Raw genomic sequence first — 20,493 nt, forward strand, 5'->3', positions numbered from 1 at the left:
GTTTTAACCTAATTTCCAATGAAATTATTCTTTTTTATTTTTTTCACCTAATTAATTTTGCACTTTGACCTAAAAAGTTTAAATCTTTTACCTAATTAATTTAGCTTTCCATGCCTAATTAGTTTAATTAATTAAACGTTGACATGCAATAATTAATAACCGCGCTTCTAGACTCGAATTAGGATTTCGGATTTAGGGTTAGAATTAATTTTGCATTTTAAGAGTTTTTTTTCTAAATTAGCGTTTTCATCTCAAAACTCTTTCCCAAACCTCTCTCCACCGAACACTCCAATCAGCGGTTTCAATGGTCAAACCTCTAAAATTAGTCTAAACTGCTATTTTTATCCCCAAACGCTGTTTACCAAACAGGGCCTATATTATTCAAAAATTGTGTTGTTTCATCCAAAATTTAGTTGTATTTATTTGAGTCGTGCTGTTTATTAAATAGTGATCTTTAATAACGTATGAAACTGTATTTATAACGTATGAAACCGTATCTAATATAAATATGAGATAATACGGTGAAAGGAAATTGCCACCTCTGCTCCAAAATATCCCCTTTACAACCCTACTCTAGTCTAAGCTTTTGATTGCTTGTTTATGGCTGCTACTGGCGGAGCTTCCATAGTGGAAACGGAAGGAAGCTGCGATTCGGAAAATGAAATTAATAGAATCAATTCGGGCGAAGAAGATGAAGACCGCATTAGTGCCTTACCGGATGTCCTGATTCACCGCATCCTCTCCCTTCTGCCGACAACCGATTCAGTGAAGACTATGGTTTTATCCAAATCGTGGAAGTATCGATGGACTCGTGTATCAGTTCTCAAATTCGTCTATAATACGTGTATTTATAATGGTATGTCTATCGATCAATTTTCCAATTTCATCGATAAAACCCTAAATCTCCATGATGATTGCTCCAATATCGACAAATTCGTCATCAAAATGACAAGTTACTCTGAAAGAATTCCTAACAAGGATCCATGGATACGTTTTGCTGTGAAAAAGCATGTAAAGGAACTCATTGTGTTTCTCACTATCAACTCCCCGTATCCCTTGCCAGAATTTCTTTTCAACAATTCTTCATTAGTTAAATTGAAGTTACTTTATTGTGATCTTATGACGATTGGGAATGTAAATTGGGGATCTGTCAAGATTTTGCGTTTATATGATTGTGCACTGCAAAAGGGAGGGATTGAGAATGTTTTATCCGGTACTCCTATGCTTGAATACTTGGAATTACACCGCTGCAATTTGTTTGATGCTGTTGTTATTGCTTCTAAAAGTGTGAAAATTCTTCTTTTGGATTCATTTAATTCTAGTAACATTGAAATCTCATGTCCCAATGTTGAGAGATTGAGAATTTCAGGTCTAATAGGGCTTACATCTCCTAAATTAATGAATTTGCGGTCTTCAGTTTATGTTACTTTTGATTTTTTCTACGATTACGACCGATACGACTACAATGTACAAGACTGCATAAATTTGGTTAGTCAGACTATTATGCAGGTTCATCATGTTGAGAAGCTAGATATTGGGCCTTACTTGATGAATGTAAGTTTTTGAGCAAATATTTTACTGTTTGATATTAGAAATTCAGTCTCAATGAAAGTTGTTTTAAGTTTAATTTCCTGTTAATAGATAAATAATAGCATTTTAAATTTGAATTATTCATTAGCATTTTTTTTACTTTGAAGGTTCTAAAGATTGCATAGAAGGTTTGCCAGATTCTCTGACTCAGCGAATCCTCTCCTTTATACCGTCAACAAAAGAGGCCTTTAAGTCTAATTTTTATTATAGGTGGGAGTGTAAATGGACCGACGTCTCTATCCTAAATTTCATTTCAAACAGTACGTTTGTTTGTCTGATAATTCATCAATTTGATTGACAATATACTAATTCTCTATGATTGCTTGACTGCAGAGAAACTTGTTATCGACTCCAAAGATATCCCTTTGTGTAAGCTGTATTCTAGATTGTCATTGTGGATTCGTTTCGGTGCCAAAAAACATGTAAAGGAGCTCATTTTAGACTGTGATGGTTTTAATTTGGAATCATGGGACAAGTACGAATTGTGGTCTTCTTTTTTCAACAATCCTTCATTAGTTAAGCTGAAGATGTGTGCTTGTGAGTTTATGCCGAACGTGAAAGTAAATTGGGAATCTCTTAAGAGTTTGCAGTTAGATCATTCTGAGTTGGGTAATCAAGCGATTGAGCATGTATTATCTGGTAGTCCTTTGCTTGAATGCTTAGAATTATGTTATTGTGGCTTTCAAGGGGCGCTTGTTGTTGCTTCTGAGCATTTGAAAACAATTCTTCTAAGGGAATTTGGCAAGAACTGTCCTCTCCTAGAAATTTTATGTCCGAATCTGGAGAGCTTGAAAATAAGGGGAAACGTGGGTTCTACATCTCTTAAATTGACGAACTTGCCTTCTTCACTTCATGCTAATTTGGATTTGTATGTCTTAGAATCAGATGATATCAGTCTTGATGACTCTGCGGATTTAGTTGGGAGGCTCTGCTCACTGGCTGCAGAATACATTGGAACATTGATCTCGTGGTTCAAGTTGCTGAACAACTTTTCGAGCTAAATCAACAGCATGACGGAACCTATAAACAGTTGTCAAACATGTATGCTGCAGCAGGTGGATGATGTGGCAAAAGCGCGAAAGTTAATGAAGGATCGAGGAGGGGTGAAGAAGGAGCCTGGTTGTATTATAGCTGTAGATTTATGGCTTTTCGAATGAGGTTATGGAGTTCATTCTTGATTCAATTTGCATCCAGTGATGATTTTCCAGGTTTGCGAGACGCTCAATGTAAAAATTCAGGAAGCTGTTTGAAATCTTCTTACTGAATCCTTATGTGACAGATTTACTACCAATGAGGGACGACATTCCTGAAAACGTTATCTCCTAAAAATGTTCTGTGTTCCCAATTCGTTATGGTTTTGTTTTTGTCTGGTCATAAGCAAGGGTGTTTTTTTGGTTTATTCTTTAACTAGTAAAAGAGTATATATATATTTTTTTCTACGTCTCGTGTTCCTCAGGTCCGCGCCTTACGTTGCTCCTTGAGCCTAGGTTCCAAGACCTCTTAGCGACTTATTGCACCTTGCGCCTTTAAGAACTATGCTCAAAATCTTTTGCAGCTTTTGGTTTACTCATTTCGGTAAGGATTTATTTTTATCTACTTCTTGAGCTTTTTTATGATTCAAGTTTCAGTTTCAATTAAATTTGCCTATTTTTTCCCCAAGTTTTATACCTTTTTGCATTTCAAGAATCATCAACAACAAACGAATATATTGTTCTAATGATTCAAATGATTCTTATTCCTCTATCGATACTGTTTTTTTGCATTTTTAGTTCCATTTTTTTTTATCTGTTGAGTGTCTTTGAATGAGCCAATTTCAAATTTACATAGCTCAGCTTCATATTTTTTTTCTTCAGAAGGACAAGAAGTTTAAGGACAGAGAAGTGCAGTATATGCGAACAGGCCAGTTGTTGCTGAAACCTGTAGAGCATGAATCCCCTGATACTCAAACTGCATGATTCTTCCGATGATAAAGGAATTCGGACATTCTGGAAAATCATTCAAGTAAGTACTCCTGTTAACCCTTTCCATCAATTATTATTTTATTTTATTTTTTACTTTTTTGACCTAATTAATTTTACCCTTTGACCTGATTAATTTTACTCATTGACCTAATTAAATTAATTATTCTCTTTGACCTAATTAATTTTACTTATTCACCTAATTAATTAAACGTTGACATGCAATAGCTAATAAACTCGCTTTTAGTGTCAAATTAGGGTTAGGATTTTGGGTCCGTATTCCCATCGGAAACGCGCCAATGGGTCCGTATTCCCATTAGACCTAATTAATTTGACTTCTTCAGAGCATACAATAATTAATAAATTCGCTTTCAGAGCATGCAAATTCACTTCATATATCGAAAAGAAACGTTTATCAAATTTATTCTTATTTAAAAAAAATTACATTAATATATTAAGTACCATCTTCTTAATTTAATCCTCATTTATTATCAAAAGTACCATCCCTACTTTAAGTCACACATTATCTCCACAATTCTCAATCATTAGCTCGTAATCTTCTCAATCATTACCAATCATTTCAAGTGGATCCCTTTTTCATCAAGTACACCAAATTTTAGCTTCGCATATGCGAACTAAATATTCATCAAGTAAACCAAACTTTAACTTCGCATGCTTCGCATAATATCGAATCTGCGAAGTCAAACGGGAGGGGGCGAGACGCGCGTAAATATTGAGGGTATTATGGGAAAGTCACACAAAATCAGTCTAAATATATAGTAGGTTGAGTAAATGGGTTAAATATGTAAAGGAACCTCCAATTTGACCTACTTTTGTAATTTTCCCATATATTTAATTAGTTATTACCTTAATCAGTCAAATAGCGGATTTCTATAATCCCCTCTTAATCTTAATCCTAGTATAGTTAAATAATAAAATAAAATAACATTTGATGGCAATTAAATATAATTAAATTACACAAATAATAAAATAAAATATTGCATGAAAATACCAATTCCAATTCATCCCTTTACGGAACTTTTCTCTCTCCTTTTTTGTGCCACTTCCGCTAACTTTGGAAAAACCTGCAACAACAGACAACATTGACACAGTTCCCCAAAGTTATAATTAAAACACATTTAATCCCACCAATCAGTCATTGATTTCATATTTTAATTTCTTAGGTGCTTTCCCTAATTCAGTGTCTAATCATTGTGAGGTTCTCTATATGAAAATCTTTTTCAGTAGTAACACATCAATCAAATCCATGAAATGAGTGGGTTAGGCTCAATTAAATTAATTATAGTTGAGTTGAAATAAAGCCAGGCAAATAAAAGTGTCACGTGTCAAATTAAGGTTTATAGTTTTTAGGGTTTCAGAACTTTATTTCGATTAGAAACATGTCAACAGTTAAAACCCCTAAATTTATTGTGGGTCTCATCCTCTTTTGGCCTAATTCAGGCGTTTAGGATATCGAAAATGCGATTTAGTTATTTTCACGTCCTTTTAACGATTCGGAATCAATTATAAACGGTCTAGATAAATGAGTTCAAGAATTAAAGTTGTTTAGAACCGTATTTTGTATGAAACTACTATTTTTTATTTTTCGAATCACAATTTCCAGAACTTTTTATATTTACTGATGACTTAAAAAACGTTAAAAATTAAAGATTCTTACAATAAAGAGTTACCTAATATATAAGCGGTGATTTTAATCATCTAAAATAATTTGTGATTTAATTGGAAAAGGAAATGGGACAGAGATTGTCCTATGTATAGTAATTTATTTATACTTTAAACTTGTACATAACGTGCACAAAATCATACCATTAATTTATATTTAATAGGAATAAGGTACCAAAATAGACATATGGTTTTTGGAAAGTATTAATTTAGGCTCCACGTACAAAATAACACCAATATATGCTTAACGTTTAGAAAAGGGTATCAATTTAGGTCTCAACAACAGACACGCCATTCCTATTACTCCGTTAAGTTTTGATTTCTCCCTCTACTTACAATTAGCAGAACTTAACGGAGTAATAGAAATGACGTATCTAATCTGTTGTTGATACCTAAATTAATACCTTTTTCTAAACGTTAAACCTATATTAGTGTTATTTTGTATGTGGAGCCTAAATTGATACTTCCCAAAAACTATAGACCTATATAGGATTGCTAATTAATATAGGATTCTTTTATTTCAACTCAATTATAATTAATTGAATTCAACTGAGCCCAACATTAGTCCATGTAGTTGATTAATGTGCTAATACTAAAAAAAAAAGCATGGATTCACATCCATTTTCAATATTTAAATTACACTATAAATACATATTACAGTTAGAAATAAAATAAGTGCACTTTAACTTTTCATAAATCTGGTATTTTTTAAAACTCTTTAAAATTCCCTTTGAGAAAGTGGGGTCCCTAACCCTAATTTGACGCTTTTTGCTTTTTCTTTAAGACGTTTTTTCCCTTTTTTTCCGTATCAAGTGAATTTTGTTTTTAGAGCTTATTAATGCATGCAAAATTAGGTTAAAACCGCACGATAATCCGTAAATCGCATTTTTGAGACCCTAGACGCCCGAATTTGGCCAAACGGGGGTGGGCCCACAACTTTTTTTGTAGGTTTTTACCGATGGTCTGTTTTCGATGGAAATGGAATCCCAGAAAACCGAAACCCTAATTTGTCACTTTTCGGCTTTTTCAAACGTTTTTTCAGTTTCAAGTGAATAAGACAATGCTAAATATTAGAGCTTATTATTATATTTCAACAATTAATTAATTAGTTCAAGACGTAAAATTTAATTGGTCGAAATCCATGCAAAATTAGGTTAAAAAAATAATCCATGCAAAATTAGATTAAATACGAGCGTGAAAATCACTAAATCGGCCTTTTGAGGCCCTAGACGGCGGAATCAGGCCAAAAAAGGGTGGGGCCCATTGCCCTTTGGGATGTGGGTTTTTACCGTTGGCCCGTTTCCGATGAAAGTGGGTCCCGAGACCCTAACCCTAATTTGACGCTTTTCACTTTTTCTTTAAGACGTTTTTTTCCCTTTTTTCCGTATCAAGTGAATTTGGTTTTTAGAGCTTATTATTACATTTGAACAATTAATTAATTAGGTCAAGAAGTAAAAATAAAAATTAATTAGGTCAAACAAAAATAAATAAATAATATTGAATGGAAAATTAGGTTAAAACCGCGCGAAAATCCGTAAATCGCATTTTTGAGACCCTAGATGTCCGAATTTGGCCAAACGGGGGTGGGGCCCACAGCTTAGCTGTGGGTTTTGACCGTCGGTCTGTTTCCGATGGAAATGGAATCCCAGAACGCCGAAACCCTAACCCTAATTTGTCGCTTTTCGGTTTTTTTGAACATTTTTTCGGTTTCAAGTGAATTTGGATCCGCTAAATATTAGAGCTTATTATTACATTTCAAGAATTAATTAATTAGGTCAAAACATAAAATTTAATTGGTTGAAATCCATGAAAAATTAGGTTAAAAGCGCGCGTGAAAATCACTAAATCGGCTTTTTGAGGCCCTAAACGGCGGAATTAGGCCAAAAGAGGGTGGAGTCCACCGCCCTTTGGATGTGATCTATTACTAATTTGTGATGAAATGACGCATATGTGAAGTGTAGACAATAAATTTAATGACAGAGAAGACAGTTTGATGAATTATTTCTCAAATTAACCCAATTTATCAATGTTATGGGATAAAATGGCTTTTTATTACCAACGTTAGAGGTAAGATTGCTCCTGATACACCTTATCCCTTGTATTATTTATTATATTTATTGGATGAATGGAATATCCTCTATTTAGTTTTCCCTAAAAATGAGCTATAAATGGGATAATCATATTGTATTTGTATAAATAGAAAAAAAAAGGACAAAATGTGATGAATTGTGAGAAAAGACTTGTTTGGGTATATACTTTATTGATGATTATGATTAATTGTGTTGTCCATGGATGGCAGGAATTTGGACACATGTGTCATAAAGCATTGCATATCGTCTGCCGCTGTAGGAATAATTCTGAAATTTATGAAGTTTCAATTAAAGGATTATGAGATTTTGTGAAGTTTGAAATCTCTGGTTACTTTTTTTTTTTGTCAAATAATAATAATAATAATTTGTAAAGCAAGAATTTATATAAAGGATAATTTATAAAATCACTTTTTTTCGTTGTTCTAGATTGCTCTTTTTTCGTGTTAATGTCACGATAATATAATTTTTAAACTACACAAAGCAAATACCTCTTTTTGTAAATTTTTGGGATAAGGTACAAAAATACCCCTAACGTTTACATCTAGGATCAATTTTACCCCTAACGTTTAAAATGGTGCAATTTTACCCATAACGTTGGCAGTCAAGAGTAATTTTACCATTAGCGTTGTCAAGTTGGATCAATTTTAGAAATAATTCATCAAGATGTCTCATTGGTCGTGAATCTTGTCATCTACATTTCATATGTGAGTCATTTTATCATTCATTAGTGACAGATCATAAACATATTATTATATGTGGAAAAAAATTAAAAAATATACTATCTACTTTAGGAGTTGGATAAAAAAAAAATTCAAAATATTTCGCTAAATTAATAAATGTTAACCTACAATATTTTTATTAAATCCCAAAAATATGAAATCTTTTTTTAAAACAAACTGATATATAATTGACGCAGAATAAAGAACAAAATATCTGTGTTTTTCAATAATGTTTGAAATTGACTCAACTTGTCAAACTTTAGAGTAAAATTGCACCATTTTAGACGTTAGAGGTAAAATTGCTCCTAGCTGTAAACATTAGGGGTATTTTTGTATGTCAGAAGACGTCTTTTTATGAGTAATTTTATATTTTTTTCGGTATCATGCGTGAATTTGGATCCTCTAAAAATTAGCTTATTATTATATTTCAACCATTGATTAATTAGGTCAAGAAGTAAAACTAACTATTAATTAGATAAAAAATAATTCATGAAAAATAATTCATAAATAAAACTAATGATTTTTATTGAATTTTTTTATGAATTATGTTTGAATTTTTTTACCTAATTAATAGATTTCAACTATTAATCTTAGTGGTTGATTTGACCTAATTAATTCATGACTTTTACATTAAAAAGACAACTAATCATTATACACCCATCATCCTTTTCTCTCTCTTTCACTTCACTATCATTACTTAAAAGTTAGTAATAAATGCATTGTAATTATAAAAAGACAAACTCAATCATTGACAAATAGAAAAAGACAAATTATACTTTTTAAAGATAAACTAACTATGTCTTTTATTGCTTAATTTGATTTTTATTATTACTTAATTTTTTTGTTATTAAAAAAAGGATAAAATCCCAAAATAGGCCTAAAATTTTTAGGGAAGTACCAATTTAGACCCAACGTTCAAAATAGCACCAATATAGGCTTAATGTTTACAACATAATATCAATTTAAGCTTAACGTTTACAATATAGCATCAATTTAGGCCTCACGTACAAAATAGCACCAATATAAGCTTAACGTTTACAAAATAATACGAATTTAAACTTAACGTTTTACAAAATAACCAAAAGCTTATATATACAAAATAACCAAATTCACTTGAAAATCTCATTTTCCCCTTTTTGCCTTGCCGCCCATTTTTTTGCATTTCACCTTTTGGTTGCCGCTCAATTTTGGGAAAGTAGCTTTTCCCTTGCCGCTTCAATTTCTTCCATCTTCCCAAGCAGAAATCTCATTTCCATCTTCCGCTTCAATTTTGGTGAATTTGAAGAGTCCAGATTTGGCAACTGGCAAAAGATCAGGTCGCTCCGCCTCACTTCGATCTCGATTTCCACTTATCTGCAATCCATTATTCTCCAGATGCTTTTAGAATATGTGGTAGAGAAGCTGATTTTTGTATCTTCCCATCTCTCCAAACCTGATGCTATCTATCGGAATTTTGTATGCTTCTTCTCTAAATTCATACTCTGTAATCAATTTTATTAAGTCTGTTCTTAAATTACCGATTTTCTAATTTTTACCTTGAAGAAGAAGAAGCCTCACGAGAAAACCTTTGATCGGCTTATCTCTTACTTGGTGAGTTTTTTCATCCCTAACCTAACCATATCGATTAACAATGTCTGTGGCTTGATTTCTCAATTGGAACAAATTGATTGTTTTACGTTAGTGAATCAGAGATAATATTAAGGAACTAGAGGCTATATTTGTTGCCCAGTGATTGTGTTGCAGAATATAGTGAAGTGATTGGAGAATGGTTAAGAATCAAATTAGGAATAAGATATGGTTGGTCTTTAAATGATGTCAGATTTGTAATATCATATTGTAATATCAGATTTGTAGATTTAGCCTCTTAATTGAAATGAAGATGCAAATGTTGTTTGCCTATTTCGACTTGTAGAGCTTTTGAATTAGAAACCATTGTTTTTGGTCTCTTCCTCATATTCATATTCCATATACTCAAGGTTCTTTGTTTCATTTTTACCAAAATGTAAAAGAACATGAAAGACATTAAAATGAAAGACATTAATGTGAAATTTTGGCAGATGATCCAATTGTAGTTTTCTATCTAATGTTGTTTTTTGGCTGTGTACTTGATCATAAAGGGATTTCTGGTTACAGCTGTAGTTACTTCTACATCTGGATTTCTCTCCAACCTATGTTGTACTGCTTCTTTATTGTTTTCTAGTTGGCCTTGGTTTGGGAGGCTATCCTAGGTTTCATGGAAAGTTGGGGATAAATTTATTAATTAGTTTTCATTTCATACTTGTCTATTGTCTTCGAAGTGATTCATGCTGCATATTCGGTTTAATGCTCTTTTCCATGAGTTGATTTGGTTAGTAATTTCATATTGCTAGAGGTTGAGTATGACATTGTGATGAGTAAAATGTTATCATTGGTGTTAATGCCTGCCTTCCACCCCAATTGAATATAACATATTATCTATGACAATTGGTGGTAAGAATGTTGTATAAAACTTGTGGTTTTAGCACTGCCACTTCTATGCTCTTGCATATTGTCGGATATTGAAGGTATTGCAATGTTGAATTGCCTAAGTGTACCCCCATCTATGAAGTTAATTTGAAAGATGCTTAACTTGTAGTCAGAGTTCGCATGCGCCCCATCAGACAATATGTTATGTGAAGCAGAATATTGTCTTCCATTTATTACTTAATGTCATTTACATGCTCTCAATGGCAATTGGTAGGTAGTGACCTTCTGGGAAGGTGAGATTGTTGATTGGAAGAATTACACATTCTTTACCAGCAAATGGGAACCATAGTATGCCTCTTTCCTCTGTTTCTTGAGTATTGATCTTATATGTATCGTTTTGGAGGTGGATGCATCCCGGCTTTTAGTCTGTTGTAGAAATTCTTAACATACCAGAAGATGATATGAAGCAATATCTGTACATTGGCTGACTTTGTCCTTTAAAGGGCCAAATGGAGATTGATGATGGCAAATCTTTGGATTTGAGTAATTGGCCATACATATTTATGGTAATCAGTTCTCAATCACTACTTCAATTGTGGCAGAAGCTTTTCGTTTTATAAACTTTAACTCTTTTGCGATATGTTCTCCTGCAGAGCATTATTTTGTCAATGTTGGAACTGACTGCGGGTTAACCATAAGTTTTAATGAGGCTTTACCTTAAGTTCCACTCCACTATTCATTGCCATTATGGATGATGTTATCAGGTAGTTGACATTTTTTCCTTTTATGGTGAAAGTGGTCGTGATGATGCAAAAGTATCAATTCCAGCCACTGTTGTTCTCTCTTACTGAAATGATGTTATCTGGTAGTAAGACCGAACTATATGCTGTTTCATCATGTTTTTTTACCATAAGTGTAAAAACGTATTTGGTCTGCTCACATGCTGATTATTGCAATTGCTCATGTCATGTGTCATTGTGTCTCTAAATGATAAGTATGTAGAAGCTTGTGCACATTTTTGTCAAATTTCATTTACTTGACTTGACATAGAATTATAACCTTTTATTAAGAAAAGCTAATTGTATCAGTTTCCTTGTTGGTAGATTTGTCTAGAGAAAAGTTCATCAAATCTTTCCTTGTATACCATATGTCAATAAGAGATAAATTTAAGAGCTATCAAACATAAATTTTATGGAGAGCTCCTTAGGCTGCATTTATATTTACGGTGAATTAAGGGTCAAAATTGACCTTAAAGTTGGTAGTCAGGCTAAATTTAGCCTGTTATCTTATGCATTATATATCAACTTAGCTTTCAAGTTGGCAATTTTTGTCAAATTGGCCTATATTTATAAATTGTCTGTTAAAAGTGATGATTTTGGATTAATCTGTCAAGATTTACCGATTCAAGACTGAAGTTGAAGTCCAAAGTTCAATTTGGATTGAATTGATCTTAGCTTATAAGGGTCACCCTTAATTTCTTCCTCAATCCTGGATAACTTTCCGATATTTGTATATATTGTATCTGTCCTAGTTTATCATGTATCGTACCGGACAAAGGAATAGTTTTTTTAGACTTAAACCACTGCAATTTAAGATCCTTCATTGATTTCTCAATCTTTTATTGACATCCATCATTTAAAATCCATTAAAACATCTTTTACTCATCTTTAGGATCCTTGATCAATTAGACAGGGATTTAAATTGGTTTTGGAGAAAATGGATTTTGTCATTCACCTTCCAACTTGAAAATGGAAGTTAAAAGAATTGACATCCATCATTTTGGTGTTTAAATTTTAGTTTTATGCATCTGAAGTTGTTATTATGATTTGGTAAAATTAGTTTTTATCATGAGATGCTTCTGCAATATCATATATCTTTTTCAGTCCTGCTGTTATACCATGTATGTTTAATGTTGCTTTAGTTAGTAAAAAATTTATTTTACGTATACATCTTGCTTTATTGTTGATTCCAATGTGGACATGAAGAGTTTTGTCCTTTAGGTTTATTGTTGATTCCAATGTGGACATGAAGAGTTTTGTCCTTTAGGCACCTATAATAATATTGAAGTCTGAATGGAACATAATACCATTTCTGGGTAAATCAGTTGGGCTATTGAGATTCTGATTTTGTGTTTTGCTGCTCATTTGTTTGGGGTATTGGAAGAAACAGAAAGAGATAGCTGCATTTGTTCAAGCTGTGAAGAGACCTCGTGCACTTAGGGGACGTCTTATGCATTCATTTTTTTGTTCATTAAGTTAGAACACCTTATGCATCTATCACACATAATTAGAGACAATCCCACTGTTGCGACAAGTTTTTAACTATATGAGTTAGGAGATCATTCGTCTTGGACAACATTTAATATTTTTTGCAGGGAAAAAACAGTTAATTGGATAAGTTAACGGATCCACCCCTTGATGGGGACTTCTGGCTCGAATCTGGATTTAACTGGATGGTAATAAACACCAATTTGTTAAAAATTTGTTTAAGCACTTTACTCCATTTGACACCAACTTCCATTTTGAAGTTATAGGATAATAACAAGATTTGACCGTGACTGTATTTTTTTTCCTTATCATCACAATAATTTAGCTGCTCAAGGAAATTCTTTTAACACATCAATGTTCAAATTGATTTTACCGTTTGATTATTCGAATTGGTATATTCCTTAAGTCTATAATAAAAATTTGATTTATTCCTTTATCTAAATTTGTAAGTCAGCTTCCTTATTATTCAAGGAAAGACACAATATAATATAAACATAGATTTCTAGAGTACAAAAGAAAAGGAGAAGACTATGAATAAAACTGAAGTTAAATAATAAAAAGGTGAAGATAAAGAAGCAGCAGAATAGTTATGATTGGGCTGATATACATAAGGATATGGAGGAGGGGGGATAAAGGCAGCACTGTGTGCAATTGGCTTGATTTGATGGAGGATTATTAGGATTTTTAACCCCGATAATTAGATTTAAATGTTGTAGAAAAATCTGGGATTTTTAACCGACTTTAAAAGTGTGGTTTAATGATTTTCATGTTTTTTTATATAATTTTCTTCTGTTGTGTTTTCCTTTTCTTCATTTGTATGTAATTCTGGAAATATATTTGGACCCCTCACAAATAAAATTACTCATTTTTCATTCCTGCATGCATTATGCAAAAATCCACTTAATTTTAATTAATAAGTAATAACTAATATTACTTTGTACTCTATCCAATCCTTCTTAATGTCCCCATCAACTTTCCTAATTCTCATAGGTTTGTCTTCCATAAATCAATCTCTATTTTTAAGAAAAGACAAGTTCATCGTTACTAGTTTTGTCTCCCATAAATCAATCTCTACTTTTACAAATTCATCATTACTCTAATCATTGGATACTAATTTTAAGGAAGTGTCACATCAATCAATAACTTTTTCAATTTGGATCCATTGAACAATTAAATATTTAAACATTAATTAATTAATGTATCATGTAATAAATCCGCACTTTCCTTGAAAATTTAGAGATAAATTTGCCCTTATCCTTAAATTTGCCAATTTATCACAATGTAAAGAATAATATCATTTCACTCTCAACGTTTATGAAACAGAACCAATTTAATCGGTAACAATTTAATTCTAGATAATAGAACTTGATATATCAACGTTTGTGAAATGGTACCAATTTAGTCCACAGCTTGTTACCCATAACAAAATTAATACCAATTTACAAAGGTTGAGTCTGAAATAGTACTATTTTATACGTTAGGCTAAATTGATACTTTCCTACAAATTTTAAGATCATTTTAATACCTTATAGAAGCAACAAATAAAACCCAGAATTTAGTTAAAAACAGAAGCAACAATGAATTATGGGAATTTAGGATCTAGGTACGCCAAAGGGATATCTTTGGAGTTGACAACAAATTTCTCTGTATAGACCTAATTGATGCTTTTGATAGTTTAGTGTCCTAATTGACTTTAAAGCTTCAGTTTGAGGATCTAAATGGAATGTAAAATGCCATTAAACTAGAAAATACCAATCACAATTCACCCCTTTATAACGTTCCCATCTCTCTTTTTGTGCCAGTTCTGCTAAAAAGTTAATTTTGAAAAAAAGGTACTGCAAGACATGGACACAACTGCCCAAAATTATGACTGAAACACACATTTAATCTGACCAATCAATTATTAATTTCATGTTTTAATTTCTGTGACTTGCTCTATTGTTTATATCATTGTTATTCTTTTCAGCAATATTTTTTAACTTGTACAGATATGACTATCTTTTTCATTATTAACACATTAATCAAATGCATGAAGTGGGTGGATTAGGTTCAATTAAATTATGCACAAATTGATTTCATTTATAGATGAAAATTGCAATAAACAGATCTAAATAAATGTAATAAATTATTCCAAATAAAATTTAGGCACAATACTCATTTTAACTCTTAAACTAAATCATCAAACTTAATTAGTACCTTAAACTATCAAAATCATCAATTAAACTCTCGAGTTAAGCAAAAATCATCAATTGAGTCCTTATATTATCCTAAAATAGAAACTCTGATTATTTGATATGGACTATAATGATATCTGTGTTGGTTTAAATTGAATTTAGGGAAGAAAGTCTGAAACTGTTCAACTTAATTATTTTCGAGAGGACTCAAATGATAATTTTTGCTTAAAATAAGGATTTAATTAATGATTTTTACTTAGTTCAGAGTCTGGTTGATGATTTTGATAGTTTAATGTCATAATTAACTTTTAAGCTTCAGTTTGGATATTCAAATGTGTATTATACCTAAAATTTAATGTTTGATCCAGTGGGAAAAAATCTACTACTGCATAATTGGTGAGGAAGGAATATAAAAATAAAGTTGTCCCTGAAAGCAAGGCCATTTATTTACTTTAGCAGCTTTTAATCTGCTAGGATCAGCTTTTTCCATATATACTTCATTAATATTAAAATATAAACATACGGAGAACAAAGTCTGAAGAATGTTACTTTTATATTGGGATAAAGTTTTAAAAAGTTAAAACTATATATACATATATATACCTATTAATTTCGATTTTGACTATAAGCACATTCCAATCATACAATTTTATAATAAGTTCCAAATTAAAAAAATAAAATTTCCAAAACAATAAAAAATTTAACATTCCGAGACATCGAAATCCTAATTCGAATTTGACACTTTTCGTTTTTTTTTATATTCCTAAAAAGTTCATTTTTTTACTGTTTTGATCTCAAACCAAATATTCAAAACCTGAACTTTAAACATTTCAAATTAATGGTTCAAAATTAAACCCTAATTGCACATGCGTTGCTTTTTTTTTAACGTAATGCTTGATCGGATGATTTTTTTTAAATGTTTTAATTTCGGTATCAAGTGAATTTGGATCCTCTAAGAGCAAGCTTATTATTACATTTCAACCATTAATCAGGTCAAAAAGTAAAACTAATGGTTGAAATCCATTCATTGTGTCAAAGAAAATAAAAAATAATTCATGTAAAATTATGTTAAGATGGTGTGAAAATCAATAAATTGAACTTTCGAGGTCGTAGACGACGAAATTAGACCAAAACGAGACATTGAAGTTATTTTGCTTTCACTAAGTGGCAGCCACGTGCCGTTTTGGTTAGCTAGGTAATAGTCACGTGTCATTTCGATTAGTGGTGAAAGTTGACTGGTGCTGTCGTGAAGCCATGTTATCTTTTTAGTGACTTTTTTACTTTTGGAGTCATCAAAGTAAATTTATCAAGATAAATTTAAAGTTGTGTGGCCATTGTAAAAGGAATTAGGGGTGAGCAAAAAGTCCAAAAATCGATGATTGAACCAATAACCGAACCGAAATTCGTATTTGATTCGATTATTTTAATATTTTGGTTCAGTTCGGTTATCAAATTTTCCTTGTTCTGCATTCGGTTATCGGTTCGATTATTCCAAAAAATACCAGTCTAACAAAAAAACTGAACCTAATTTATGTTCAAACAAAAAAAAAATTTAATTTAAGTATTTTCATACTTCAATTTGTACAAAAAAAAAAAAAAACTCAACATTTTAGTTTTAAATATTATTGAATTAATTTGGGATATACCCAATCAATTAAAAATGACTTAGGGCCCAAAAACACCGTCAACAATAACTAATCGGAAAAAAATAGGAACATGTTTTCGATTTCGATCGTTTAAACAGTGCAAATGGCTTTTTTTTTCAACAGTGATTAGCGGTATATTATGAAGTAAAATAATAATAAAACCACAAAATTCAATTTGTAAAAGGACATAATCTAACCATGGATTGGCAAATCTAATTCATAATCTAACCATGAAATTAGTAAGCAAGATTGGCAAATCTAATTTCTGATTTTAGTATTTTGATTGTTCAAACATTAATACTTCCTAGATTCATAGACACGAAGTATAAAAAAAATAAAAATTATTAATAAACATGGAGTGTTAAATAGTATTTTAGTTTATATTTCATTAATTTAATATAAAACAATCATTTTTTTAAAACGTGTGATTTGGTTTGTTTCTGATTGGATTAAGGAAATGAAATTCATTAATTAGGTTTAAAAAAAATAATCCATGCAAAATTAGGTTAAAAGCGCGCGCGAAAATCACTAAATCGCTTTTTGAGGCCCTAGACGGAGGAATTAGGCCAAAAGAGGGTGGGGCCCACCGTCCATTGAGTTGTGGGTTTTTACCGTTGGCCCGTTTCCGATGAAACTAGGGTTCCGGGACCCTAACCCTAATTCGACGCTTCTCGCTTTTTATTTAAGACGTTTTTCCCCCCTTTTCCGTATCAAGTGAATTTTGATCCTCTAATGTTTAGAGCTTATTATTGTTACATTTTAACAATTAAGTAATTAGGTCGATAAGTAAAAATAATCATTAATTTGATCAAACAAAAATAAATAAATAATAATGCATTGAAAATTAGGTTAAAACCGCGCGAAAATCACAAAATCGCGTTTTTGACACCCTAGACGTCCGAATTTGGCCAAACGGGGGCGGGGCTCACAGCATTGCTGTGGGTTTTGACCGTCGGTCCGTTTCCCAAGGGAATGGAACCCCGGAACGCCGAAACCCTAACCCTAAATTGCCGCTTTTCGGCTTTTTCGAACGTTTTTCGGCGTTTCGAGTGAATTTGGATCCGCTAAATATTAGAGCTTATTATTATGTTTCAAGGATTAATTATTTAGGTCAAGAAAATAAAATTTAATTGGTCGAAATCCATGCAAAACTAGGTTAAAAAAAATAACCTATGCAAAATTAGGTTAAAAGCGCGCGCGTAAATCACTAAATCTGCTTTTTGAGGCCCTAGATGGAGGAATTAGGCCAAACGAGGGTGGGGCCCACCGCCCTTTGGGATGTGGGTTTTTACCGTTGGCCCGTTTCCAATGAAACTAGGGTTCCGGGACCCTAACCCTAATTCGACGCTTCTCACTTTTTATTTAAGACGTTTTCCCCCCCTTTTCCGTATCAAGTGAATTTTGATCCTCTAATGTTTAAAGCTTATTATTGTTACATTTTAACAATTAATTAATTAGGTCGATAAGTAAAAATAATCATTAATTTGATCAAACAAAAATAAATAAATAATAATGCATTGAAAATTAGGTTAAAACCGCGCGAAAATCACTAAATCGCGTTTTTGACACCCTAGACGTCCGAATTTGGCCAAACGGGGGCGGGACCCACAGTCTTGCTGTGGGTTTTGACCGTCGATCCGTTTCCCAAGGGAATGGAACCCCGGAACGCCGAAACCCTAACCCTAATTTGCCGCTTTTCGGCTTTTTCGAAAGTTTTTTGGCGTTTCGAGTGAATTTGGATCCGCTAAATATTAGAGCTTATTATTACGTTTCAAGGATTAATTATTTAGGTCAAAAAAATAAAATTTAATTGGTCGAAATCCATGCAAAATTAGGTTAAAAAAAATAATCCATGCAAAATTAGGTTAAAAGCGCGCACAAAAATCACTAAATCTGCTTTTTGAGGCCCTAGACGGAGGAATTAGGCCAAAAGAGGGTGGGGCCCACCGCCCATTGGGCCGTGGGTTTTTACCGTTGGCCCGTTTCCGATGAAACTAGGGTTCCGGGACCCTAACCCTAGTTCGACGCTTCTCGCTTTTTATTTAAGACGTTTTTTCCCCCCTTTTCCGTATCAAGTGAATTTTGATCCTCTAATGTTTAGAGCTTATTATTGTTACATTTTAACAATTAATTAATTAGGTCGATAAGTAAAAATAATCATTACTTTGATCAAACAAAAATAAATAAATAATAATGCATTGAAAATTAGGTTAAAACCGCGCGAAAATCACTAAATCGCGTTTTTGACACCCTAGACGTCCGAATTTGGCGAAACGGGGGCGGGGCCCACAGCATTGTTGTGGGTTTTGACCGTCGGTCCGTTTCCCAAGGGAATGGAACCCCGGAACGCCCAAACCGTAACCCTAATTTGCCGCTTTTCGGCTTTTTCTAACGTTTTTCGGCGTTTCGAGTGAATTTGGATCCGCTAAATATTAGAGCTTATTATTATGTTTCAAGGATTAATTATTTAGGTCAAGAAAATAAAATTTAATTGGTCGAAATCCATGCAAAACTAGGTTAAAAAAAAATAACCTATGCAAAATTAGGTTAAAAGCGCGCGCGTAAATCACTAAATCTGCTTTTTGAGGCCCTAGACGGAGGAATTAGGCCAAACGAGGGTGGGGCCCACCGCCCTTTGGGATGTGGGTTTTTACCGTTGGCCCGTTTCCAATGAAACTAGGGTTCCGGGACCCTAACCCTAATTCGACGCTTCTCACTTTTTATTTAAGACGTTTTCCCCCCCTTTTCCGTATCAAGTGAATTTTGATCCTCTAATGTTTAGAGCTTATTATTGTTACATTTTAACAATTAATTAATTAGGTCGATAAGTAAAAATAATCATTAATTTGATCAAACAAAAATAAATAAATAATAATGCATTGAAAATTAGGTTAAAACCGCGCGAAAATCACTAAATCGCGTTTTTGACACCCTAGACGTCCGAATTTGGCCAAACGGGGGCGGGGCCCACAGTCTTGCTGTGGGTTTTGACCGTCGGTCCGTTTCCCAAGGGAATGGAACCCCGGAACGCCGAAACCCTAACCCTAATTTGCCACTTTTCGGCTTTTTCGAAAGTTTTTCGGCGTTTCGAGTGAATTTGGATCCGCTAAATATTAGAGCTTATTATTACGTTTCAAGGATTAATTATTTAGGTCAAGAAAATAAAATTTAATTGGTCGAAATCCATGCAAAATTAGGTTAAAAAAAAATAATCCATGCAAAATTAGGTTAAAAGCGCGCACAAAAATCACTAAATCTGCTTTTTGAGGCCCTAGACGGAGGAATTAGGCCAAAAGAGGGTGGGGCCCACCGCCCATTGGGCCGTGGGTTTTTACCGTTGGCCCGTTTCCGATGAAACTAGGGTTCCGGGACCCTAACCCTAATTCGACGCTTCTCGCTTTTTATTTAAGACGTTTTTTCCCCCCTTTTCCGTATCAAGTGAATTTTGATCCTCTAATGTTTAGAGCTTATTATTGTTACATTTTAACAATTAATTAATTAGGTCGATAAGTAAAAATAATCATTAATTTGATCAAACAAAAATAAATAAATAATAATGCATTGAAAATTAGGTTAAAACCGCGCGAAAATCACTAAATCGCGTTTTTGACACCCTAGACGTCCGAATTTGGCGAAACGGGGGCGGGGCCCACAGCGCGGCTGTGGGTTTTGACCGTCGGTCCGTTTCCCAAGAGAATGGAACCCCGGAACGCCCAAACCGTAACCCTAATTTGCCGTTTTTTCGGCTTTTTCGAACGTTTTTTCGGCGTTTCGAGTGAATTTGGATCCGCTAAATATTAGAGCTTATTATTACGTTTCAAGGATTAATTATTTAGGTCAAGAAAATTAAATTTAATTGGTCGAAATCCATGCAAAATTAGGTTAAAAAAAATAATCCATGCAAAATTAGGTTAAAAGCGC

At 32.8% G+C, this 20,493-nt stretch overlaps 1 protein-coding gene across 6 annotated transcripts; it reads left to right on the top strand.

Moving 5' to 3' along the window:
- Positions 1-555: 555 nt before the first annotated feature.
- LOC136216252 (F-box protein At5g03100-like) lies at positions 556-7,615 on the top strand. Of its 6 annotated transcripts, none has more exons than XR_010683256.1 (6): positions 556-1,554; positions 1,698-1,800; positions 1,924-2,798; positions 2,870-3,165; positions 3,444-3,591; positions 7,531-7,615. XR_010683256.1 is itself a non-coding variant. In XM_066002977.1 (2 exons), exons 1-2 carry the CDS (start codon positions 601-603, stop codon positions 1,713-1,715), a joined length of 972 nt encoding a protein of 323 aa, XP_065859049.1. In that variant the 5' UTR covers positions 556-600; the 3' UTR covers positions 1,716-1,843. The 6 variants fall into 6 exon arrangements, 1 of the variants encoding a protein (XP_065859049.1); XR_010683262.1 differs by having other exon boundaries at positions 3,047-3,165; XR_010683268.1 differs by having other exon boundaries at positions 1,924-2,396; positions 2,470-3,165.
- The last annotated feature ends 12,878 nt before the right edge of the window (positions 7,616-20,493 follow it).

The sequence above is a fragment of the Euphorbia lathyris genome, chromosome 1 (assembly GCF_963576675.1).
Source record: "Euphorbia lathyris chromosome 1, ddEupLath1.1, whole genome shotgun sequence".
Lineage (NCBI taxonomy): Eukaryota > Viridiplantae > Streptophyta > Magnoliopsida > Malpighiales > Euphorbiaceae > Euphorbia > Euphorbia lathyris.